This window comes from Alligator mississippiensis, chromosome 8 (assembly GCF_030867095.1).
Source record: "Alligator mississippiensis isolate rAllMis1 chromosome 8, rAllMis1, whole genome shotgun sequence".
NCBI classification, from domain to species: Eukaryota; Metazoa; Chordata; order Crocodylia; family Alligatoridae; genus Alligator; species Alligator mississippiensis.
In genome coordinates this window covers 59,816,017-59,838,778 of record NC_081831.1, presented here as the reverse complement: position 1 = coordinate 59,838,778, position 22,762 = coordinate 59,816,017, and the positions used below count along the sequence as shown (strand labels likewise).

General features: G+C 47.0%; 1 protein-coding gene across 1 annotated transcript in view; it reads left to right on the top strand.

Moving 5' to 3' along the window:
* KIF4A (kinesin family member 4A) overlaps positions 1-17,395 on the top strand; it is a 33,853-nt gene extending 16,458 nt beyond the window's left edge. Inside the window, exons 10-31 of the mRNA XM_006265307.4 lie at positions 746-807; positions 1,855-1,987; positions 2,557-2,615; positions 2,826-2,931; positions 3,484-3,558; positions 3,855-4,040; positions 4,764-4,867; positions 5,822-5,966; positions 6,220-6,330; positions 7,047-7,130; positions 7,972-8,085; positions 8,372-8,527; positions 9,015-9,109; positions 9,575-9,704; positions 10,954-11,124; positions 12,198-12,305; positions 13,171-13,248; positions 13,342-13,443; positions 13,548-13,718; positions 14,603-14,722; positions 15,421-15,543; positions 16,553-17,395. Coding sequence (XP_006265369.1) covers positions 746-807; positions 1,855-1,987; positions 2,557-2,615; positions 2,826-2,931; positions 3,484-3,558; positions 3,855-4,040; positions 4,764-4,867; positions 5,822-5,966; positions 6,220-6,330; positions 7,047-7,130; positions 7,972-8,085; positions 8,372-8,527; positions 9,015-9,109; positions 9,575-9,704; positions 10,954-11,124; positions 12,198-12,305; positions 13,171-13,248; positions 13,342-13,443; positions 13,548-13,718; positions 14,603-14,722; positions 15,421-15,543; positions 16,553-16,738 — 2,619 coding nt within the window. The 3' untranslated portion in view covers positions 16,739-17,395. The remainder of the gene's footprint in view (positions 1-745; positions 808-1,854; positions 1,988-2,556; positions 2,616-2,825; positions 2,932-3,483; positions 3,559-3,854; positions 4,041-4,763; positions 4,868-5,821; positions 5,967-6,219; positions 6,331-7,046; positions 7,131-7,971; positions 8,086-8,371; positions 8,528-9,014; positions 9,110-9,574; positions 9,705-10,953; positions 11,125-12,197; positions 12,306-13,170; positions 13,249-13,341; positions 13,444-13,547; positions 13,719-14,602; positions 14,723-15,420; positions 15,544-16,552) is intronic.
* The last annotated feature ends 5,367 nt before the right edge of the window (positions 17,396-22,762 follow it).

Below are 22,762 nucleotides of genomic sequence, written 5' to 3'. Positions count from 1 at the left end.
TGAAGGTAGAAGCACTTGTTTTTGATTCCCAGCAGTCTCTGTAACTTACATGTAGCATAAGCATGTTACAGGTGTGAATTCATTTTTCTTGTCCTCTCTTTCAGGTGGCCATTAAAGGTCATGGTTCGATTGCAGACAAGTGTCTCAGTTTGTATTTCTCTTACACTGTGTGCTCCCCTAAAGCACAGTCACCTTTGGAGTGAACAGTGGCAGTTAGCTAACATTCCACAGCTGTGCTTCACAAACTTAAGGGGTGTGAAGAGAGTCCATAGGTGATCAAACCAGAAGAAAGCTCGTTGGCCAAAATAAATACAATGGTCAAGGTAGATTTTTAGATAGACTGAGGCACCTTAGGGCCGGTGGAGAAGTTAGCACAGACTTTACAGGGCACTAAGTATTCTGTGCCAGTTCCTTGTCTAGACTTTGAAAACAGAGTGAGCTACTTCATCCCTGCTGCATGTCTGTGGGGAGATGCCAGAGTTTTTCATGCTGTAAATTCACATCCTAGCTTTGCTCTCAATGTCCTTTTAGTGCAAACCTTTAACAAAGAGGTGGTCTGATGTTGATCCTGCAATATGCATGAAAGGTGGCGCTCGTCCTTACTGTAACACTGAAAGTTGGTTTAGCATGGATGGAGAGAGAATACCTCTCCTTTTGAATTCTCACTGCTTCTTGAATCCACCCTAAGGACTGCGTTCATGGGAGGCAGATTTTGAAGTTGGTAACTGTTTCATTATCTCCCTAGGTGCAACAGCTCCAGGTCTTGTTGTTGCAGGCCCATGGAGGAACGCTCCCTGTGTCTATCAAGTAAGAACAGTAGACTTAGTGCACTAAATATAAATGGAGACTGTCTGCCAACCTGAGATCCTTGTTTTTTTCCCTGTTGTACAAGAAGCCCAAAACTGTTTGTTCTCAATGAAGTATTAACTTCTGAAGTACCTGGCAAGTTCATTGTCATGCTTGCTGCACCAGTGGTTTATTTGTAACCTGAACCACCCCTCCACTGTAGAAGAAAAATAAGCATAAAGATACCTTATCTCTACAGATTTCCCTCAATTTATGCTGTACATGCATTCCCAGAGAACAGCACATAAATTGAATTTGCATAAAGTGAACCCACTTTACAGTGTAACAAATAGGGATAGGTTCCCATGGCAGTGAGGGAGGGAGTGAGGCTGGGACTAGGGAAGGGGTAGGGGGAGGGGTGCCACTCCCAGGGCTGCACAAGGCGGCAAAGCAGAGGGAACAGAGTGACACACACCCCAACCTTGGCTACAGTGGCCCTGGGAGCGGCCAGCACCAGCTGGGCTGCATTGTGTTCCACCCGTCCCCACTCACCTCTGCACTGGTGCAGGCAGCTGGTGTCGGCTGCTCCTGGGGCAGCTGCAGCCGGGGCTGGGGAGCAGCTGAAAACCAGCTGCCTGCACCACGGCATGACACGGCGCAGCCCAGGAGCTGGAGTGAGCCCAGGAACGGGGGGACAGGTGGAGCACAATGCAGCCCAGCAGCTGCAGGCAGCTGGCACTGGCCACTCCTGGGGCCGCTGCAACTGCGGCTGGAGTAAGTGGGGCCATGGCCCTTTCCCCTCCACCCACAGACTTACCTGCTTAGGGGGGCATCTATGCTGATCACATAACAGCGAATTTACCTCGCATATAATGAATCATGGCTCTAAATATGCTCATCACTTAAGAGCGAATTCGTATATAAAGAACCCGCATAAATCAAGGAAAACCTGTACACTTCTAAACTAAGCTCCCCGGGGCCAGAATTCCTGTTCTTTTTTTTTCTTGTGTCCCCAAACTTGCTGACGTGTGAATAACGTGTGTGTTTTTGTTTTGTTTTTTTGTTTAGTGTGGCACCATCAGAAAACCTACAATCCTTGATGGAGAAGAACCAGTCCCTAACGGAGGAAAATGAGAAACTGAGCCGAGGTCTGAGTGAGGCTGCAGGTCAGACAGCCCAGATGTTGGAGAGAATCATTATGGTAAGGTTTAGTCATCTGAGAAGAACTTTTATGTGGGTAACAGCTTCCTACCAGCTGGAGTGACAGTTCTGCAGGACACTAATCTTGTTCTTGAACACATGGCTCTGTTCCTTCCTCAGAAGTTCAAAATTTAGGACGTTGGGGTACAGCACTCAAAGTTCAAGGCCTGTAGATCCTGGGATTGAATGTGGTAAAACTGGATTGACCTCCTTTTTGAAAATGATTTTACCTATGGTGCTACTTACTGAATGCCATTGTGAGTCAGTACATCTTGACTCCTGGTGGTCTATTTTCCTTCAGTGTCAGTCTTGCTGAATGATGTAGAATATTTCTTGGGGATGATACAAATTTATCTTGCTTGTCCCTCTTCTAGCACTTCATAGGTGCTGCTGTTCCTGCTGGTTTGGAAAGAAAGCCCAAACTGGTGTCCTGTCTCAAGGGATCTTTTCCTCCTTGATCAGTTCAGAAACAGTCCAATTCAGTACAATATGAGGAAGCCCCTATTCTTCCAAAGGGGTTCCCGTTTCTTGTCCTACATTGCTGAAAACTGGGTGTCTCCTTACTTTCAGACAGAACAAGAAAATGAAAAGATGAACGCCAAACTTGAGGAACTCCGACAGCATGATGCGTAAGTCCCTTTCTGTCTTGTATCCTTGCTTGCATTGCAGCAGAATCCTACAGTACTTGTTTGGGTGGGAAGACCTGGATCAGGGTTTTGTATTTGTTAGTCCAAAGCCCATTTGTACGGAGCAAAGGGAGAGAATTTGACAAACAGCTCAACAGGAGCAATGCCAATAGATTGCCAGGTAAGAGCTGTGGACTTGTGTCTGAATTTCAGGTGCAAACTTGATCTGGAGAAACTGATAGAGACTCTAGAGGATCAGGAGCTCAAAGAGAACATAGAAGTCATTCGAAACTTGCAGCAAGTAATAGTACAATTGCAGGTAAGAACTGACCTAGGGAACATAGTGAGATGCCTCTGTCAAAAGAGCTCTTTGATCCCTGGTACTAATATTCTGCCAGTTCCTGAAAGAGTGGCTTCTTGTAAGCTGAGGTCTTATCTGCAGGGGTCTGGATATTAAGGTACATTATTAGATTTTGGCTGAATTTTTGTGTTCAAATGGTAGCTTACTCCACAGTAACTTGCTGGTCTTGCTTAACAGCGTGTCATGGCGAAAGATAGCTCTTCATGTTCTTCCTCCCTGGAAACTTCTGAAGCTTCCAGTGACTTGGTAGGGAACTTAGTAGCCAAGTTTGTGTCATGCAGAAAGGAAGTTAGGGTGCAACTTGCCTAGTCAGTTGAGATGTTCCAAATCTAACTGTGGTGAAATGGGAGGTCTATAATCTCTCTCTCCTCTCAAAAGTAGCCTTTTCAGGGCAGCAGCAGATTTAGGAGGACCACAGTTGGCTTCATATCTGGTTCAAGGAGCCCTTGTTAACTGCACTTCTCTCTGGCATGTACTGTACACTGAAGTTCTCCATTTTACCCTGTGCAGGATGAAAGTGCTGCTTGTGTGGCATCCATGGAAGCCACTGCAGAGATGGGAAACTCAGAACCAGAGGCAGAAGCTGTAAGTAGCCTAATGCAGCAAGTCTCTTGCAATAGTTCAACAAGAGCATCCTCGATCCTTTTTTCCTAATTGCATATTTCTGATGATTAATTGCTATTTACAGTCTTTCCTTTCTTCTCTTCTGTGCTTTTTCCTGGGTACTTTAATAATAGTTTCTCACTGCAGGGGGAAAGAGGAGTGGTTGGAAATTGTTGGAATGCAACACAGTTCAGTTCTAAGTCACAGTTTACCCCTGCAATCCATTGCGTATTCCTTGAAGCCAGCTCTCTGGCTAGCAGTTGTCTCCTCTTTTTCAGCCAACAGGAACAGGCCAAGACTTCAAGAGATCTTCAGGTGACTTCACCACTCAGCATGCCTTGCGCCAGGCACAGATGTCCAAAGAGCTGATTGAACTGAACAAAGCCCTGGCTCTGAAAGAGGCGCTGGCCAAGAAAATAACACAGAGTGACAGCCAGCTGGAGCCTATCCAGTCCCAATACCAGGTAAGCCCAATGCACGTCCTAGTTCAGTGGTCTCCAGCTTTTTAGTAGGAAATCACCTTTTTGCATTTAAAAGCAACCCAAGGCCTACTTTGCACTGTTGCTACCCCTCTTCCCTTCTTCCCGGCTCACCCCCCAGCAGGTAAGTCTGTGGGGAGGGAAGGGGGGTCAGGTCAAGGCAGAGGGAGAAAAAATTATTTGGGGCCGCATCTCCCAGCAGATAAGTCCCACCCAGCTCTGGCCTCACTCAACTTACCCCTACGTCTGCCTCTGGAACTGTCCCACACCATGGGAGCCTCAATCTAGCCCCTGTCCCTTCCCTCCACCACAGACTGATCTGCTGGGCTGGGGCAGATGCGTGTGTGTACGTGGGCACTCAGTCCCCCACCCCACCCTTGGATTGACTCCAAGAGATTCCAAGATCTACCGGTGGATCAAGATCTACTGGTTGGTAACCACTGTCCTAGCTCATCTACATTCTCCCTCCTACTTAGAGGAAAACGAATTCCTCAGAGGAGCATTCTTATTCTGGTTCTCATAGCCAAGAAAGCACATTTGTTTCAGTTGTGGCAGTGAGCACAGACTATCCCATAACAGAGGTACTCTGCAGTGGCTGTTGCTGGCAGATAGTTCCATCATTAAGTCATAGATAAGTGCCTGACATGACCAGATAGTGGAATTTTGGGACTTGTAATTAGAAACTGTTTGTTCCTGTCCATTTTCTAGACTAACATCAAGAGCCTGGAGTCGGAGGTCAGTAGCCTGCAAAAAGAGAAGGAAGACTTGATCCTCACGCTTCACATGGCAAAGAAAGATATCAACCAAGCCAAGTAAGTGTGGTGCATGGCCCAGTGAACTAGCGAGCAGTTCCAGTCAGTGGTATTATGTCTGGTCACTGCTGCCCATGATGATTCTTCTGGCAGAGTAGTCATTTCTGTGTTGCTTATCTGACCTAGTGCCTCAGGGGGGAAATAAGGTAGCTTACTCTTCTTTGGCCACAAGTGACTGTCCTTGCTTTGCTACATGAGGAATGGAATAAAGAAATTGCATCCTTGCTCTTCTAAGATTACAGGGCTCTGGAGAATCTGTTGAACCTTGACTTTTTTTCTTCAGTGACTTCCTCAGTTCAGAGTAGCACAAAAAAAAAATGATGGAACACCATAGGTTGGCAAAAGGGTTGGCATAATGGAGTAGAAGAGTTTCTTCTAGGCCCTTGGAACTGCTTGGGGTTGGAGTGGAAACTGTTCCAAAGGAATAAGTGCATTTAATTTTTTTCTCTTAAGGAATCTCTTCTTACCCTAGTGGTTGTGTAGAGCTGCAGCAAAAAGGAGCCCTTCAAACAAAGGCCTGGGAAAGAAAGCCAGGGAACTTCTGAGCTCTGTTACTGGCTCTGACCCTGGCCAGTCTGAGCTTTTTTTCCTGGCCTTGGTTTTCCCTGTCATTAAAACTGGGGTAATAATTGTTCACAGGGGAAATGTTTCAAGTCCCATAGGGTAGTGGTAGGGCCCCTGAGAAATTGATGAACACAGACTCCCATTCAATGACAGTCGTAGCCCTGAGCTCGGCTCCCTTCAGATAACGTTCTTGGCTTTTGTGGGGCTGTATGAGGACTGCTTCATTTGCATATAATTAATCTTCATAAATGTGTGCCTTAAACTTCCTAGCCCCTGTTGTTTAATCTGCCATCTGTGTTGAATGAATTGATGGACATTTAAACTGCTACTTGCAGATTTGGGAAGAATTTACTCTACTCTGCAATAGCCCTGCTAACTCTTTCTTTGCAGGTTGAGCGAGCGCCGTAGGAAAAGGCTCCAGGAATTGGAAGGGCAAATCAATGAGCTGAAAAAGAAGCTGAGTGAGCAGTCAAAGCTCTTGAAACTGAAGGAATCTACAGAACACACAGTCTCTAAACTGAACCAAGAGATACGGGTATCTGATGATATATACATCACCTTTTACGCTTGGTTTAATGGAGCTTTGGGTCAGGTGGTGCAGAAAGCTTCTATTTTTTTTTTTTCTAGCGTGAGAATGTGATTTTTATTATACTTGTATACACCTGGAGATCCTTGCAAGGCTAGCACTGTGTGTAGGCAGAGTGCTCTAGTGTTTCCTTTTCCAAGAGTGCTTGAAAAACTATCTAGAACATTTAGTCCCAGAAAAAAATCTGCTGCTTTTACTTCAGGCAATGAAAAATCAGCGGGTGCAGCTGATGCGTCAAATGAAAGAAGATGCTGAGAAATTTAGGCAGTGGAAATTACAGAAGGACAAAGAAGTGATCCAACTAAAAGAAAGGGTGAGCAAGCTATTAGTCCTCTAAACTGTGCTGATTCCCTCCCTCTACCCTGTGTCCTACCTATAGGCCGGACATATGATTCACTGAGGAGTTTGTTACCAATGCTGCTTGGTTTACAAAGGGAGCATTAGAAACAATGTTTTGGCGCTGCATAACAACATGCCCCCTGGGTCAAAAAGCTTTTATTCCCTGAACATGTCTCAGTGGTAGGCTGCCATGTTTAGCCTGTTATGTGCTTCACAAATGGACTAATAACTTGTCTGTGAGGCTGACATAGCTCAGATCTAAAGTAGAAGGCAAAAGTTTCATGAGTATTGAAGCAGTGGGTTTTATTGACTGCAAAATGAAAGAATGCACATTAAGAATAACTTCACTTGCATGATGCAAACTAATTCAGTTAAGCGGTCACAGCTTTCATGTAATGTGGCCTTTACTTCTTGAGTTTGCCTAAAGCTCAGTGCTTCTGAATTGTGAGCCGAGTGATTCAGCAAAGAGTCAAAAGATGTATTGAGCCATGTTTTAGAAGAATACAGGCCACTTCCAGTTACTAGAATGGACAAGCTTACAACAGTCATGGCTTCTGTTGCAGAGCACTTGAGAGATTTTTTCCGCTTACCACCTAGCTTAGGGTTGCATTGGAGGTTTTCAACCTGCAAGGAGTCTCAGGTTTGTTTTTTTTTTTTGGTTTTTTTTTTTTTATCTGCTCGCTCACTCAGGATCGCAAGAGGCAGTATGAAATGCTGAAACTAGAGCGAGACTTCCAGAAACAGGCGAATGTCCTGAGGCGCAAAACAGAAGAGGTAAGGAGCCACCAGTGGCAAGGGGGGTTGTGATCCCTCTCTGAGGTCTGTGAGATGTACTTGGAGGTGGTAGTAATGGCACAGGTGAAGATATTTTAAATGGCTTTTAAAAACCAGGTCGGAGGCCTGGAAATCAATTATCCTTTCCCCTATAAGGCAGGATGCATTGTGTGCTTTTTCCCTTAACTTTTGGTGATTTCTTATTCTTGCCAGTGACTACTTTGGGAACCAATCCTTTTTAACAGCAGTTACTCACTGCTCCATCCAATAGGGAGATGAGCAGAGTAGCTGGACCCTTGTCAGACTTTTCTTACTACTACCATGGCATTATCATGACCAGTAGCAATCACAAGAAGGTGTTATTTAGACTACATGCAGATCAAATGTAGCTCTTCACAAGTCAATTAGAAATGGGAGCAAGGAAGCCTGTAACCTCCTAAAATCGGTGTTTTGAGGGATCTTCCTCCTTCAGCTGTTTACTTGGTTACTTCCAAGAGTGGGCTGCATTCAGGTTTCCTTCATACTCAGTTCTCATCTACATCCTTTTGAGTGTCCCCTAGGTGTATTGGATATCATCAGCACTATGATGGTCCCATTTACATAATCTTGCAAAAACAGCTACTCTACATTAAGCCATTGCTTGTGCTAAAGAACCGTTGCTAAAAGTAACGGTAGGTTTTGTTGTGCAGCCCTCCTGTGCTGCTTAGCACCACAAAGTCGTGCTTCTAAAGCGGGGAATCCAGCAGTGACAGAGCAAGCAGCCTGACACACTGCTGTTCCATTAGAATGTAATGGGGGGAGGCAATGGTTATTTTCAGCTCTTGTATAAAATGTCTTTTAGGCAGCAGCTGCTAACAAGCGTCTGAAGGACGCTCTACAAAAACAGAAAGATGCTGTGGATAAGCGGAAAGAGAGCCAAAACCGAGGGATGGAAGGAATTGCAGCTCGAGTAAAAGTGGGTAACTGGCAGCACATTTCCTTTTTTACTTTGCACCTCTTTTTGGATAAAGCGAGATCAGTATGGGTCGTGCTAGCATATTTGGGGAAGATGAGGAAGAGGGGTGGCAGCAAGTACAGAAGGACCATGGAATTTGCCCTGAGGAACAAGCAGAGGCAATTTGGTTTGTCACCCTAAGTTGTTGTGGATTAGTTGTTGGAAGGAGGGTCAGGGGAGGTGCATATAGTTGAAGGTCCAATCTTGTGCTATCCAAGTGCTCTTATCATCCTGTCTTTTCCTTCAGAGTTGGCTTGTAAATGAAGTGGAGGTTCTGGTTAGCACTGAAGAGGCTCGGCGCCACCTTGCTGGCCTTCTGGAGGATAGGAAGATCTTGGCTGAGGACCTTCTTCAGCTTAAAAAGAAGAAAGAAACTGGGGAGAACCCACCTTTAAAACTCCGGGTGAGTGGCTGAGGAAATGACACAACTCTCACTGAGGCCATGCCTGAGAGCCCTGTAATCCATTTCCATCCCCTTCTGAGCATGGGAATGTTGTGGAGGAGATTTTTGCTAGAGGAGATTAATATTCTTGGAACTCTTGGTTGATGGAGGAATGAAAGTGAAGGGTAAACGTGTCAGGACAAGGGAGGTGGGGGGAGGGAAGACTGGATATTTTGTAGTTCCATTTCATAAAGCAAGTAGCCCTGCATAAGATGGTAGTAGGCTGCTGCTTTTAGTGATGGCTTTGTTATAATTCTTTGACTGGCAAAGGAATGGACATCTGAGCTGTGCAGGACTGCTTGTAAAGCTCTTCTCTGGAAATGTTGCTTCTCCTTCAGTGTTGAAATGGTCACAGTGAAACTCTCTAGCAAATGGCTTGTTATCCTTCCTTTTCCTTTTTCAGCTTACTTTATGCCTTTATTCCTGTGGTGTTTTTTTTTTTCTCCAGAGACGTACATACTCAGTGGCAGATATACAGGCTTCAGAAACTGACCAGTCTGTATCAAAGCAAATAGAGAGCCTGGAAACGGAGATGGAGCTTAGGTAATGGAGCACAGTGAAACTTTTCTACATCCACTTTTCTAGCACACAAGGTGCCTTCATTTATTGCCATTCTGGAGTGTGGGAGGACACAAAAGCACGTAATGGCAAACGTGTAGAGTACGGTAACTGTTTCCGGAGCTAGAATGTTCTCAGAGGCTGGGGCCAGGAACACCATTTGGGTGAGAATGTCAAGTGTTGAGCATTGCAGCTAAGTAAGGAGCAATGTAGTAATTACTGATGCAGTTCTGGGGCACTGACTCTGTAAACTGGGAGATTTAGAATTTCTTGTTCAGCCCCCAGCTAGCTTTCCAAGCCCTGCCACCCACACTTAGTAACCAAAGTCTAATTCTGAGCTACTTCTTGTAACATCTTGCAATAATTTCATTCCAATATCTTTTTTGGGGGTGTTTCTGGTCTCTCCTTGGAGAATCAGTAATAAGCTCAATATCCCATCCTCTTCTAAAGGAGCGCTCAGATTGCTGATCTGCAGCAGAAGCTGTTGGATGCGGACAGTGGAGACCGGGTGAAGCAGCGCTGGGAGAACATTGCAACTATTCCTGAGGCAAAGTGTGCTGTGAAATATCTTATTGGAGAGGTAAAATTTCTTCCATCAAATGCACCCTGGGACATCTTTATGCTGCAGTCATATTGAGCTGTAGAACTGTTTGGCTTAAAGAGCAAAATCCCTCATGAGGAGAGAAGTGGTGAGCATGCTATTGCCCCCAAGTGGATGAAGACCATAGGGGTTCTGCATCTAGCTTGAAGTTACACTTCACCAAAGCCAGTTATGAGAAGCCTAAAGAAAAGGGAGAGGTTAAATGCATAGGAGGTCAAGATTTGATACTCCTGGTGTAGGACATGAAAACACAGGTCAGGGGAAGGTGCAGATGAAGTGAATGAGAGAGAGAGATTTTCAGTGAGCTGGAATTCCATGTGGGAGGTGTAGAGCGCCTGGGAGGACCTTCTAGGAAGAGCTGAATCTGGCTGCAACTGCAAATGAGGCATGTGGCTTTTGCAGAGTGAAGCATTAAAAGAAGACTGCAGATTTCTCTTCAGTAATAAGCACATGATTAAAGTCTGGCTGTGCCTTTTAGGAAGTACATGGGTGGGTTTTGGAGAACTGAGCAGCAAAACTGACAATGTGGACAGGAGCAGAGAAACTAATTGGTCTCCTCTAGCAAAATATTCTGCTGTCATCTCTAGGTACCTAGGAAGTGAGATCCCTTTGAGAGTGGAAACGGGTATACCAGGTGGGATCTGGCCTGGAGACATGGTCTAAAGCTGCAGTGAGCTTGTATGGGGCTAGTGAGGATAGAGAGCAAAACCTACAGAGACGGCTGCTGAAAGGGAGGAGGAACTATAGACAAAGTCTTCAGGGCTTCTTTGGCTACTCTGAGGAGGAGGAAAGAAAACTAAGAAAGCAATCTCTAAGGCTCAGGATAGTAACAGGGACAGTGAAGGAAGCCTAGAATTGTGGGGAGGGGACCTGTAGGGAATAAAGGTGTGCAGGGCAGGTGGGCCGTTCAAAGGCTAATGAACAGAAGGATTGGAAGATTAGTGGTAATGCTGGCATGCTGACATGTGAAGCCAAAGCTGATTAAGGAGGGTCAGATGTTCTGAGAAGGCTGCTGGGGCTTCTCAGTCCTCCCAATCTCCATTTTCATAACAAAGGGTATGCAGGCCTGACACCTGGCAGGGTGCCTTCATCGCTGAGGTCAGGTTCACCACAGGAGCTAATTTTAACTTTAACTAAACATACATCCTTCAGTCCACATCTTGTGGTCCTGTGTATGCTGTGAAGCATCCACTTTTCCCCCAATAGTGTTCTTACTGGTGTCTTTCAGCTGGTCTCCTCCAAAGCTCAAGAAAGCAAACTGGAGAGCAGCCTGCAGCAGAGCAAAGCTAGCTGCTCAGACATGCAGAAGATGCTACTTGAAGATCAAAACCAGATGGCAGAGATGGAGGCAGAGTTCCAAAAGCAGCTGGTGATGCAGGAGCAACAGCATCAAGAAAAGGTGAATATTTCAGACTGAGAGGAGACCAGGAGGGCTTATTGCATACTCCTGAGGCATTAAGCAAACTTCTATGAGCCATTCTTTATCAGGATTCCCATATGTGCACCTGGAAAGAAAAAGGAAGGACATGTTCTTAGTCACATCTGCTGTCCTGCATAGAAGAAGAGATTTTTTTCAGATTGAAAACAAACAAGGCAACTTTAATCTTACATGTTTCCATTCTCTGGCAGCGTGGATCTGGGAGCTTAGTTCCCAGAAGCCTTGTCCATCTTCTGAATTCTCAGAAACAGCCGAGGGTAGTTTTAATAGTGTAAAAAGGTTTTCTTTTAAAAACAAACAAACCAGTGCTCTGCTTTAAAGGCATGTGATGTCTCTCTAGACTGTGGAACTGTTACTGTCCAGATGGGACTCGGGCTGTTAGCAGTGGGGAGTACTCATTCTCTCTCTCTCTCCCTCTCCAGCAGCACCGGTGCGGCCCTGTGCTCCCGCCGAACTTGCTCCTTCCCCGCCCCGCTCCACGCTGCCACCACTTCCCCACTTTTCCTGCCTGCTGCCACAGTGCTCCAGCACCGTATGGTTCCCAGTTTTATGGCTGCAACTGCAAGACTCAGCAGGAGACGACCCAGCCCCAAGGACTAGGGCAATCGTTTGCAGTCCCCTACTTCCCTACCTCCCCACCCCTTGCCCCCATGTTCCTATCTGAATTTCCATCTGTGGTGCAGGGATCCAGGAACAGCCCCACAGTCCCAGATCAGAAGCCTCTGCAAAGCAGAGGCCTCTGGCTGGGGAAGGTGGCGGGGCAGGGCCAGGCAGGCCTTGCTGCTGGGTCCTGTCACCAGCTTCACCTGGGTCCTACTGCCCTTGGCTCCTGTCATCTTTGACAGGCAGCCATGAGCAGATAAATACTGATTTTTTTCTAAATTTTTTTTTAGGGGCCCCATGAGCTGGATAGAATGGCCTGGCAGGCTGAATCCAGCCTGCGGGCCTTTTTTGCCCGCCCCCGATCTATATATAGAGAGATGTATTCAGGATTCTTCTGTTAAAAGTATGTTCATCTCTCCCTTGTACTGTAGGTTCTATACCTGCTAAGCCAGTTGCAGCAGAAAGAAGCAGCAGAGAAAAAACTAGAAGACTCACTAACTGAACGTGAGCAACAGCTGCTGGAGCGACTCAAGTTCCAGGTAAAGTGGTGGGGTTTGGACTCTGTACAGCAGGCTGGTCCTCTTACCCCTAGAAGTGGCCTTTAGAATGGTTGAGGAGTAATGAAGATTAGCATGAAGGAATTTGACATTTCTGTGCTGTTTGAGTACAGAGGGAAGGAGTTGCAAGTAGTTGGTTAATACACTAAGGGAGTTGCACCAATGAAATCAACTATGGGGCGGCCAGTGCTGGGTCAGCTTCTGAAGATGCTCTATTTGGAACAGAAGGCGAGTTTAAACCAGTGTTTCTTAGCCAAGGTGCCATGGCACCCTGGGGTATCTTGAGATCCTTTCAAGGGTCCTGTGGGGCATCATGCCCACTGTTAAGTGTGCTGACACAATTCACAAGACAAATTCAGAGATCTCAGATAACAATCCCTAGGTGTTAAAAACATTCTGACCTGTTATGGTCTTTCTGAGTTCTTTGCAACATAAAACATGCTCTATTTAAGTGAATGAAATGAGTGAAAACTGTAAGCTAGCATTTTCATAGGGGCAAGTTGGCCAAATTAGCAAAGCAGAACTTTTCCAGGTCTTCGCAGGTTAGAACAGATGTGGTTGGGAGACAGTTGTGTGACGATAAAAATGGCCCCCTTCTGGTGTTTGGGGTTAGAGAAGGTCAAGGGATAAGTTGATACTGAGGTTTGTGTTTCTCCTGTCTGTCTTTGAAGTAGAAGGTGGGATGCCTTGTCTGAACAGGAGAACAAAGGACTCCTTAGCAGGAGATGCAGACTCCTTCTGGGTTTCAGGGGAAAACCCTTTCTTTCCCCAACTAATTTTAGTGGTTCTGATCTCTGCCCTGCTAAAACCCAACACTAATAGTAAGGTTGTCCCTTCCTGTGAACAGGATGAAGAGATTGAGAAAATGAAGGAGATCTGTGAGAAGAACCAAGAACTCCTCCTGGAGAATGAGGGCATGAAACAGGTAGATATGGGTGGGGGCACAGTTACACATGGACTAGGGAGCAGGGTTTGTCTAGTTCTCTCAGGTGAAGTGTCCTGCCCTCTCTTCAAACAGAAACTGCTGCTCCTTCAGCTAGCCAGTGGACAGAAGCTGCAAGACCTTCAGCGCATGCCAGCTCCGTCCCCAGGATCTCCCTTTGATTATATTCCACCCAAGGTAAATAGCTGCTGTGTGCAATAGTCATGCTTTTCCTTGGCTCTAAAAAGGTTGAAAACCACTTCTCTATGGTCTCAAACTTTCCTTCCACTTTTCACCCGTAGCCCAAGACTCGCCGTCAGACAACAGCCAAACGCCGTGCACCAACCCCAGAGTTGCATGTGGAAGAGCTGTTCTCTGAATCGGGGGCATCTGAAGAAGAAACGGAGGATAGGGAGGATGCGGAGTGGGTTCCCATAAAAATTGCCAAAGGAAAGAAAAGGAGCATCATGGGAGTATGATCCTGTTGCCTGTTTTTCACCCCCTTCTTCCCCCCCTCCCCCCCCAGCCTCTGGGCCTTGGTTCCTTCATGGGCCACATACAGGTACAGCTGTACTGACCTGCTCAGGTGCAGGTTTCAGTCAGATTTCTGAAACAGCCTCAGTTTTAAGCAAATGCTGTGGTTGGTCTTGTGAGCCTTTGGCAGAGAAGGCAAGAGAGATGCCTTCAATGGCTTTTTCCAGAGGGCTTGTTATAGTCAGGACCCCCTGAAAAGGCATAGATAAAAGGGACAACCTGATCAACCTTTTGCTGGCACAGGCCACCTTTTGCAACCCAGCCATGGGCCACAGGGGCAGAGCAGCTCAGCTCCTTGCCATTGATTTAGTTCACCCTATTGCCTACCAGCCTTCAGGGGATGATTGGTATGGTGAAAGGAGACCTTTGCTTGCTGTATGTTTGTAATGGGTCATGCTAAGCTTGATTCTTCATGAAATGGGAGCTCCAGGCTTCCTCACTTTTTTACAGGTGAGGTCAGCATGGAAGTACCATGGCTTGGTGTCAAAGAAATGCATGTTTCTCTCTGAACTCATGCTTAAACCCACTAATCGCATGGGTTTGTGACATCTACTACACGCAAGCAGAATTTTCCAGCAAACTTATTCAAGCAGTATCAAACCCAGGGTGCATATGGGGCCAACCACAGGAGACCGCTGCTGGGCAAACCGAACTTGCTGTCTTTGGCAAGCGTGAGAGAATAGGTCTCTGCTGCGATATAGTACCTGCTGCCACACGGGCCATACCAAAGGGCCTCTGGTTGCTGCATCCCTTGTGGCAGTAGACATCTGGAGACTGGCTGGGAGCAGCAGAACATTCATTCTCAATCATATCTTATTACTAGTGCTCCTGCAAGGGCCGATGCGGAAACAAGCAGTGCAGCTGCAGGAGGCAGAAGGCAAGCTGCAAGGAAGGTTGTAACTGTGATCCTGCCAGATGTAGAAATCGGGAGCCTGGGTTTTTGGTGAGCGACATCAGAATTTTCTCCCATTTGAGTTTCATCTGAATGTTTAACTCTACGTGCTGGCTTCAGAAAGACCTGTGGCCCTGAGCAGTTACAGGTGCCTGCGTGTACAAATACTTTTAACCAGAGTCAGATGGTAGGTGCAAGATGCTCAGATTTTGGTGGTCAGATCTCTGTCTAGTTCTTGTTGCTAAGGCAGCGAGCTACGTAGTTCTTTGCCTAGCATGCTAGTCTCTAGGATTTGATGACACAAACCTTATTTTGGGTTCACCTCTTGCTACCTGTCAGCTGTCTGAGGTGTTTTTTTGATAAGTAAATGAGTACCTTTTGGCATCTGGTGAGCTTAGGCCTGCCATAGTACCAGCATGAATGACATTTTATTTTTGCTACATTTAGAATATTTGAAAGTCTCACACTCCTTTGCATTGGACTGTAGCATGCGCTTGGGCTGGGGGAAGACTCTGCTTCAAGTCTTGGAGGCTGGTTCTTTGGGAGGGGACAATGCTGATCTTGTTCAGACTTTTTTTCACACCTCTACTGACCACTTTCTATTGGAAAAAACTGGGTGCTCCCATTAACGCTCTGGAGCAATTGCTTGCTGGGAAGGGAGAAGATAATTGCTAGAGGTCTCTTAAGTGTTTCCTGAATTACTTGCTTACAGGATAGATGTGTGTAACCTTAATGTGCATGTTGTGCAGGGTGAGATCAGCGAGGACCAAACAAGCAATTCCGAAGGATCCTTCAAACTAGAAGACTCCACTGTAGTAACTGTTGGGAAGGCCACCTTCTTTCAGCCTGTTTGTGTCGCTCCAACTACAAAGGCAAGAGCTAGAGGCTAGAAATAACGAGCAGTTGCCTGGTGTAGAATCCCAAAGTGCATAGACTTAAACTGCAAAGTAGAAAGCCTGTGTTTTAAATATCAAAACTGTAGTTTATTTCCCTCTTGTACCTGAGCTCTCTATTAGAATGCAACACATTCTCATTGGTTGTAACTGAAGAAGGCAATGGAGATAGAGAAATAAAGCCTCAGCATGAGATCTGCCATCCCCACTGGCTACCTAAGAGGGTGTGCTGGGAAGGCAAGGGCTGATTTTTAGCAAGTTTTGAACTTATATTTATTAGAATGTCAATAATTTAAACACAGGTGGTTTGGTAGAAAAGGTGCACGTGTCCCAATTCTAAAATTTTTCTTGAAGTGGATGCAGGGTGTTTGTTGGTCACTGTACCTGCTGCCACAGTACCTGGGTCTTGTGCAAGGACAGGTTCTTATTTCAGAAGGTCATCTCATGTACTGTTTGTAGGTTGACCTCCAGAGTCAGATGATTTTGCCCTTTTCTTTGGAGGAAACAGTGTGGTCCTTGACAAAGGTTTAGGTAGGCTGGAGTCGGGAGGAGTTAATTTTTAGCATAGTACTGTCATTATAAATGCAGCACAAATATGGTGTATTTGATAGTAACAACCAGTGAAGAAATCTAGTCTTAAATCTTCTCAGTGCTGGGGAAAGCTGGGCAGCGTGTGGTTGTTTCCACCTGTTTGGGGTTGGCAGTAGGCACTAGATGAAGGAAATCAACTTCCATCTCTAGGACAAGTTCCAAAGAGCTTTGCCTTGTGTCACTGAAGTCCTTGCAGTCCTGCTTGTTACCATCATTATGCCCCCAAGTGCCCTGATGGAAAGGGAACCTGACAGGGTCTCGCCTGGAAGGGAACCAAAAACTGGTGACTAACCAGTCAGGGGTGGAATGTGAAGAATTTGACAGGTGCCAGTGCTGGTAGCATAAACCGCCCTCTTATCTTCTGAGACTTGCTCAGCTTTTCTCCTTTCCTTACCAGGTCCTACAAGAAATCACAGACCAGGATGCATCTGCAAGAATGCCAAACATTGCTGCCTCCCTTGTCAGTGGAGATGAGGAGTCGCAAGAAAACCAACTGCCACTCTTCCAGAAGAAGAAGAGACTGCTTAGCAGTAAAATAAGCTTTTTTGCAGACTGCACCCCTGTCAGAGAGGAGGACAACTGAGGATGGAGGGATGTCCCCAGACTCTTATGTGATCACAGTTATTCCACACTGCCTTCCTGCAACACTAGTGATTTTCAGATGACCTGAAAGTCTCAGCATAAGCCTTCCAGCCATTGCAGGGAACATGCCACGGCTTGGCAGGGACATAGCTGAGCACTTCCTGTCCTGTTTGTCTTGACTTGTAAATATTTGTGTGTTGGGACCCAGGTGGGGAAGAGGCAGGGACACAGGCTATGCCAGAGGAGCTGACTACTTGCCTGGAAAGTCTGTAGACAGCAGACTAGAAACATCAGGCAGTCACCTCCTGGCTCCACAAAAGGTGTTCATCCCTGTAGCCCTAGAACAGCCGTCTGCTCCAGTAGTTGGGAAATGCTTTTCCCTTCAAAGGAGACCCAGGAGTTCCTGCCCAAGTTGGTTAGGAGAGCTGTAGTAGGGCTGTGTTTCAGAAAGACACTGCAATTATGCTAGCTAGTTAAGTACCTAGTTAGTACAGTACTTGAGATGATCAGTGTTTTTGTTTGCTGTAGCAAAGCACTGGCCCTTGTACCCAAGTGGAAGAAACTTTTTCCACTTGCTTTTTATTTTTATTTTTTTAAATCTGTGAACGTGCTACAAATTTTTAACTTGTATGTTAATAAAGGAAATGCTACAACTGGAGCCTGTGTGGTAAGTCACTTAGAGGTGAGGGCCAAACTGCTTCTGCAACCCTGCAAATGGGGGTGGGCACAGAGAGCATGTGACAGTCTGTAGGGTAACAAGCAGGTTGGCAGAACTGATCCCCATTTCAAGTTGCTGGGAGACGAGCCTCTGCCAGCTGCTGCCGCCACTGGCAAAGCGGGAGCCTGCTCTGGAATCCCTTGGTGTGTGTTTGTTACCTTGAAGAGAAGGAAACAGTAGAATTTGGGGCCCCTGTTTCCTTGGGGATGCTCAGCCTAACAAAGCAAGAAAGGTGGGGTGACACTACTTGGTCAACTGTACCAGAATAAGGCAGGGGTAATGTGGCCGCAGCCAGATAGCCAATGTTAAGAGTGCTTTGTCAGAAAGATTTCCTTCCAGTAAGGTGGGTACTTGACCCCAAATGACTTGGCTGCCCAGACAGACCATTAGCGTCTGCTGGGGTGAGTGAAGAAGTGTGGAGTAGCCTCAGAAGTGTCATAGGGAAAACATTAACCAGTGCAGCACAACATACCAGTAGGCTTCTGTTCTGAAGGTGCTGTGTGTGGAGGTCACTTGGTTGTTAGCACAGGCTGGGGTGTTCACACTTGGGGAGGATGAGAGTAGGGTGCATTTGCACCTTGTAGACTAGACCAGAGATGCACAGCATAAGCTTTCACTAGTTACTGTGAAGGGACTGCAAGAAGCAGAGCTGCTAAATAGAAAGTGATTAGAATACAAAGGATAGGGAGGTAGAGGAAACGGGACACTGCTGGGAGAGGCAACGTGGGTCAGAGAGGAAAAACAAAACGGGGTAAAAGCTACACCAGGTAATGGGATAAGAATCTCCTGTCTTGGTTTAGACCCTACTTTTATCATCCAGTCTGGGTGACTTCTTGTTCTGCAATTTTTCATTCAAGTTCATTTTTAAAGTATTGTCCAAGAACAGCCACTGAGGTCAGTGATGGAGCATGCAGGGACATTAAAGCATTCTGTCACAGCCTTGTGTATCCTGGAATTGATGTCAGATCAGTGTTTGTTCTTGTGTGTAGGGATTGCCCGGCCTGTCCAGTACCGAAAGCAGAGGGGCACTGTAAACAGGCGATGATATGTGACATTTGTAGAAGTGCAGGTAAATTAACCTCAGATGTTTATTTGGTCAGTGATGTGGCCTGCGTTGATCAGAAGGCACAGCTGGCATCTGAGTCTACAGCAAGACCTGGTGCTTTGGTGAGAATAGGACTTAGTCTGCTGGAGAGAAGCTGCTTGAGGTTGAGAAGCTGCCAGTAAGCCAGCTTCCCTAAGGCTACCTTGAGGTGGTCATAGTTCCCCACGAGAGACAAGGTCATTAATGGTGTGCTGAAGTTGGGCTTTGTAGGTGACAACCAAAGGCCTTCTGTTGTCCTTGTTTCAGGGTTGCTGTTATAGCAGGTTGGAGTGAGGTCTGAATCTGGCTCTTGATTTTGAGTATGGCTTTGTCCCAGAAGTGAGCTTTGGGCTTCTCAAAGAAGAAAGTCACCTGAAGACCTTGGATACTTATGACAGTTGTTAGGAGTCCAAATGGAAGTCTGCATCTACACGTTGCCGGATGGTGATGTTGCTATGGCACTGTGCCTTACTACTTCCTTTTCGAAGTACTAAAGCACGGCACAGTATAAGTGGTTACTGCACCCTGAACATGGCATACAAGTAAATTTTACAGCTACATCACCATAGCGGTGCACTATACCTGGGAAACGCGCTGCTACAGTGATGCAGCTGGCGATCATGTGTAGACGCACGTGCTTCCTACATCCCCTACATTGCCATAGGATGACATGTAGACATGCCAAGAGAGTTGAAGAGCAGTTCTCCAGCCATTTGCATTCAAATGTGTAATTCTATTCCACTCAAGGGCTGCTGACATGGTAAACCAGCTGGCTCTTCAGTTGTCAAGTCTTGCTAAGCTTGTGGCTGGTGACTCAACACTCTCTACTCTATTAAGACTTTAACCATTGCTCTTAAACTTTCCTTCTTCCCTCTACACATCCTTGAATGATTGTCCTCTCTAGCCGGTCCCCTTGTCTAACCAACTGTCCAAACTAACCCAACAGCCACCCTGAAGCAACAGCTTGAAATTACTGCACTTACTGTTTGATACTAAAAGGAGACTTTGGGAAGGCCTGTCCTGGAAATATAAATCTGCCTTGCCTCCCTTCACTTTCTGTTTCAAGACACTTGAGGCAGAGACCTGCCATCAGCCTACCTTGGGAGGTCTCATCTCATTTCAAGGCTAAGAATTCCCCCAAACCTGAAAACAATAGGCAGCCCCTGGCTTCCAATACACACTCCCTCCAGAGCTGTCAGCTAGCCAACACTTGTGTGCTTCCAGCCTGCTTCAGGAGGGGCACTCACCTCTGGGGGAGAGAAATGGGTACTTGGTAGACCAGCACACCATTGCTCAAGGGCTTCTTTCTTAACTCATCTGATCTGAGCAGTAGGAGGGAAGGGATAAATAAGCAAATCCCAATACTAAAGCCAGAATCGTGATCCAGAAGAGGCTGTTCATGTCTACCATGGTGAAAGGCTATTGTGCTTTCCTTCTCCCATTGACAATGCTGTATACTTAGGAATACAACCAGTATTGAACTGTGCTGCAGAACACTCCTTCCCTTTCAAAAATACTCCAAAAATAGGAGAAAATGAAAGTCCCACAGCTTCCTAGAGACAGCAGCAAGTAGAGGAGGGGGATGCCAAAAGTGGGCCTTGCCTTTCTTCTAAGATGGGATTGGGGCACATCACTAGCAGTAGCTCCCATCCCCCAGGGGAGGGAAGAATATGCAGAAGCCAAGTCCTCTGCTTAGGGAGAAAGTACTTAAATCTTACTTGCTAGGGGGCCACCACAAACCTGGCCAGAGTAGGACTATGTATTATTCTGTTCAAGAAATAGGCTGGGTCAGGGAGGCACTTGACCCAGAAGGTGCCACAAGGAACCTATGGGGCCATACCAGCTTGCAGGATGGAGATCAAGCCAAGTGATTGTTCAGAGGCTTGGGGAAGGATGGGGATGGAGAAGGAAGAGGTAGGCAATGTAAGAGGAAGGGGTGGGGACTGCTTTTGCTGGCTGCCTTTCTATGCCTACACTCAGCAGTGTTTCCTAGCACCAAAACGCCAACTTTTCCTCCAAACCAGGCCCAGGAAGATGCCTGTCACCTTGGCACCAGCTCTGCAAGCTCCAGCCTCCCAAGTCAGGGCAGGCTGGCAGCAAATGTGCAAAACCTGATGGCACCAGTCACTGCCCAAATGTGCAACCCCTGGCTGGTTTGGTGCCCTCAATCCCCCACCCAAAGATGTCTTACAAATGCCCACAACTGAGTATCACATGCTGACGGCTATGAGAAGTAGCATAACTAGCAGTGAGTGGCTGGGGCCCAGGTGCCAGGTTAAAGTGGGAACTGGGGACAGGAATCAAGCTGGGGCAGGGAGCAGAGCCACACAGGCCTGCGGGGCAAGTTGGAGCTGTGCTGTGGTGGAGCTTGCGCAAGGGGAGATGCAGGATCACCATGGCTCAGTGCTTCCCTGGCAGGTGGAAGCTACTGGGAGCCTTAACCTCATGAGTGGCACTGTAGCAAGGCTTTCCCCAGCAGCAGTGGCATCTCAGTTAAGGATTACGTCACTAGCTCAGCAAGCAGGCCAGGCCTCAGCCCACGGGGCATGCTAACTGCACTGGAGCTGGAAACGAAGCCTGGACATCTACTTGGAGGTACAGTCTGATGTGCTACCTGAGCCGGCCAAACGTACTGCACCCACCACAGCCAGCGATCCAGCCCCGAGCACCAACATAGTTCAGGGCTGCTCTCACCAGGCTCCCAGCTCTGGAGGTGCAACCCCCACCTCCCCTCCCCTCTCCCCCCCAACCCCAACATGCCTCTGCTGGTCTGGTCTGCTCTGGCCTGTCCAGTTGGGCATGGCTCCACCTTGTCTAATCAGCCTGCTCACTCCCTGGGTCTGACCTGCCTGCTTAGCCTGCTGCTGGGGTGTCACCCTAGTAAAGGCACTGTCCCCATGCTGGGCTGGCTCTTAGCCCCACTCCCTGCTGGTGCCAATCTTTTGGGGTGGGGAGGAGCAACATTTACCCATATGGCAGTAGCACTCAGGGGGATATGGAGGGCCTGGCTAAGGGGAGTAGGGGGGCGGGGGGGTAGGGGGGGAGGCAGCAATGACAGAATTGCAAGCCTGATTAGCACTGGCAATGCTTGGAGGCTAAGCACCATCAACTTACCAATTCCCCCCCCCCCCCACCCCAACAGCTGCATGTTGAAATCTTCTAGTCTCCCCCCATAACCCTTTCCTGTTCCTAAGCAATCTTTTTTTTTTTGCCCCCCCCCGGGGCATGGTCACTTAGTTCAGGGGCTGTTTAACATTTGTTGATGCAAGTATATGAAGCCCTTTGGCATCCCAGATGTGGGTACAACTGGCTGCAGCTAGTGCCTGCACTGAGCCGGCTTGTCTGGAAGCAGCACTGGTCATGCACACACAGGCAGTTTGATTTTTTATTTTTTTTTTAAATTTTCTTGGGGCACCTGCCCAGGGGGTTGGGGCGGGCGGGGGGGGGGGGGGGGGGAGTGGGTGTGCCCCAATACTAATATCACAGTGCCCAGCCTGCCCAGCTGGCAGCCTCCAAGCCCTGGCCTGGCACAGCTGGACTCAATCTAAGTTGTAATTGGCCACCTACAACTGGCACACTCTCTCTTCTCCCCACCCCCCAACCCTTCCTTTCCCAGAACATTTTGCACACCTACCAGCACTGGTATCATTTATTCCCCAATTTCCACCACGGAATTGATAAGCTCCCGTAATTGTGCAGCATTTAATATTAATATTGACTCCCATAATGTTATAGCACTCTCTATTCATAGCCAAATCTGAAACCAGGTGTTATAGCAGTGATTCTCAACCAGGGTGATGGGTTTTTGGTTGTAGCCGTGTTGATCTAAGGACATGAGTATGCAAGGTTCGTTGAGTAAATGTGGTATCTTTTACTAGACCAACTGAATAGTTGGAACAAAGCTCTTAGCAAGCTTTTAGGCACAATCACCTAGGGAGTCTCTGCTGGTCTGAGACTCCAAGGAACGAGAGACGGTAGAAGTGTGGCAGGATGTCAGTGAGAATGTAAATAGGTAGAAATTAGAAAGACACAAGGTAAAGCAGGGAAGGGAGGAGACAAAAAGCAGGGGAAGAAAAAGGCCAAAGAGCGACATTACAGTGATAGAATACAAGGTAGAAAAGAGGCTGTCTGTGAAAAAGGAAATAGTTGAAGATCAGGGGGAAACACTACAGTGGTAATGATACCAGGTAAAAAAGTGGATCTCAGTGAAAAAGGAAATAGTT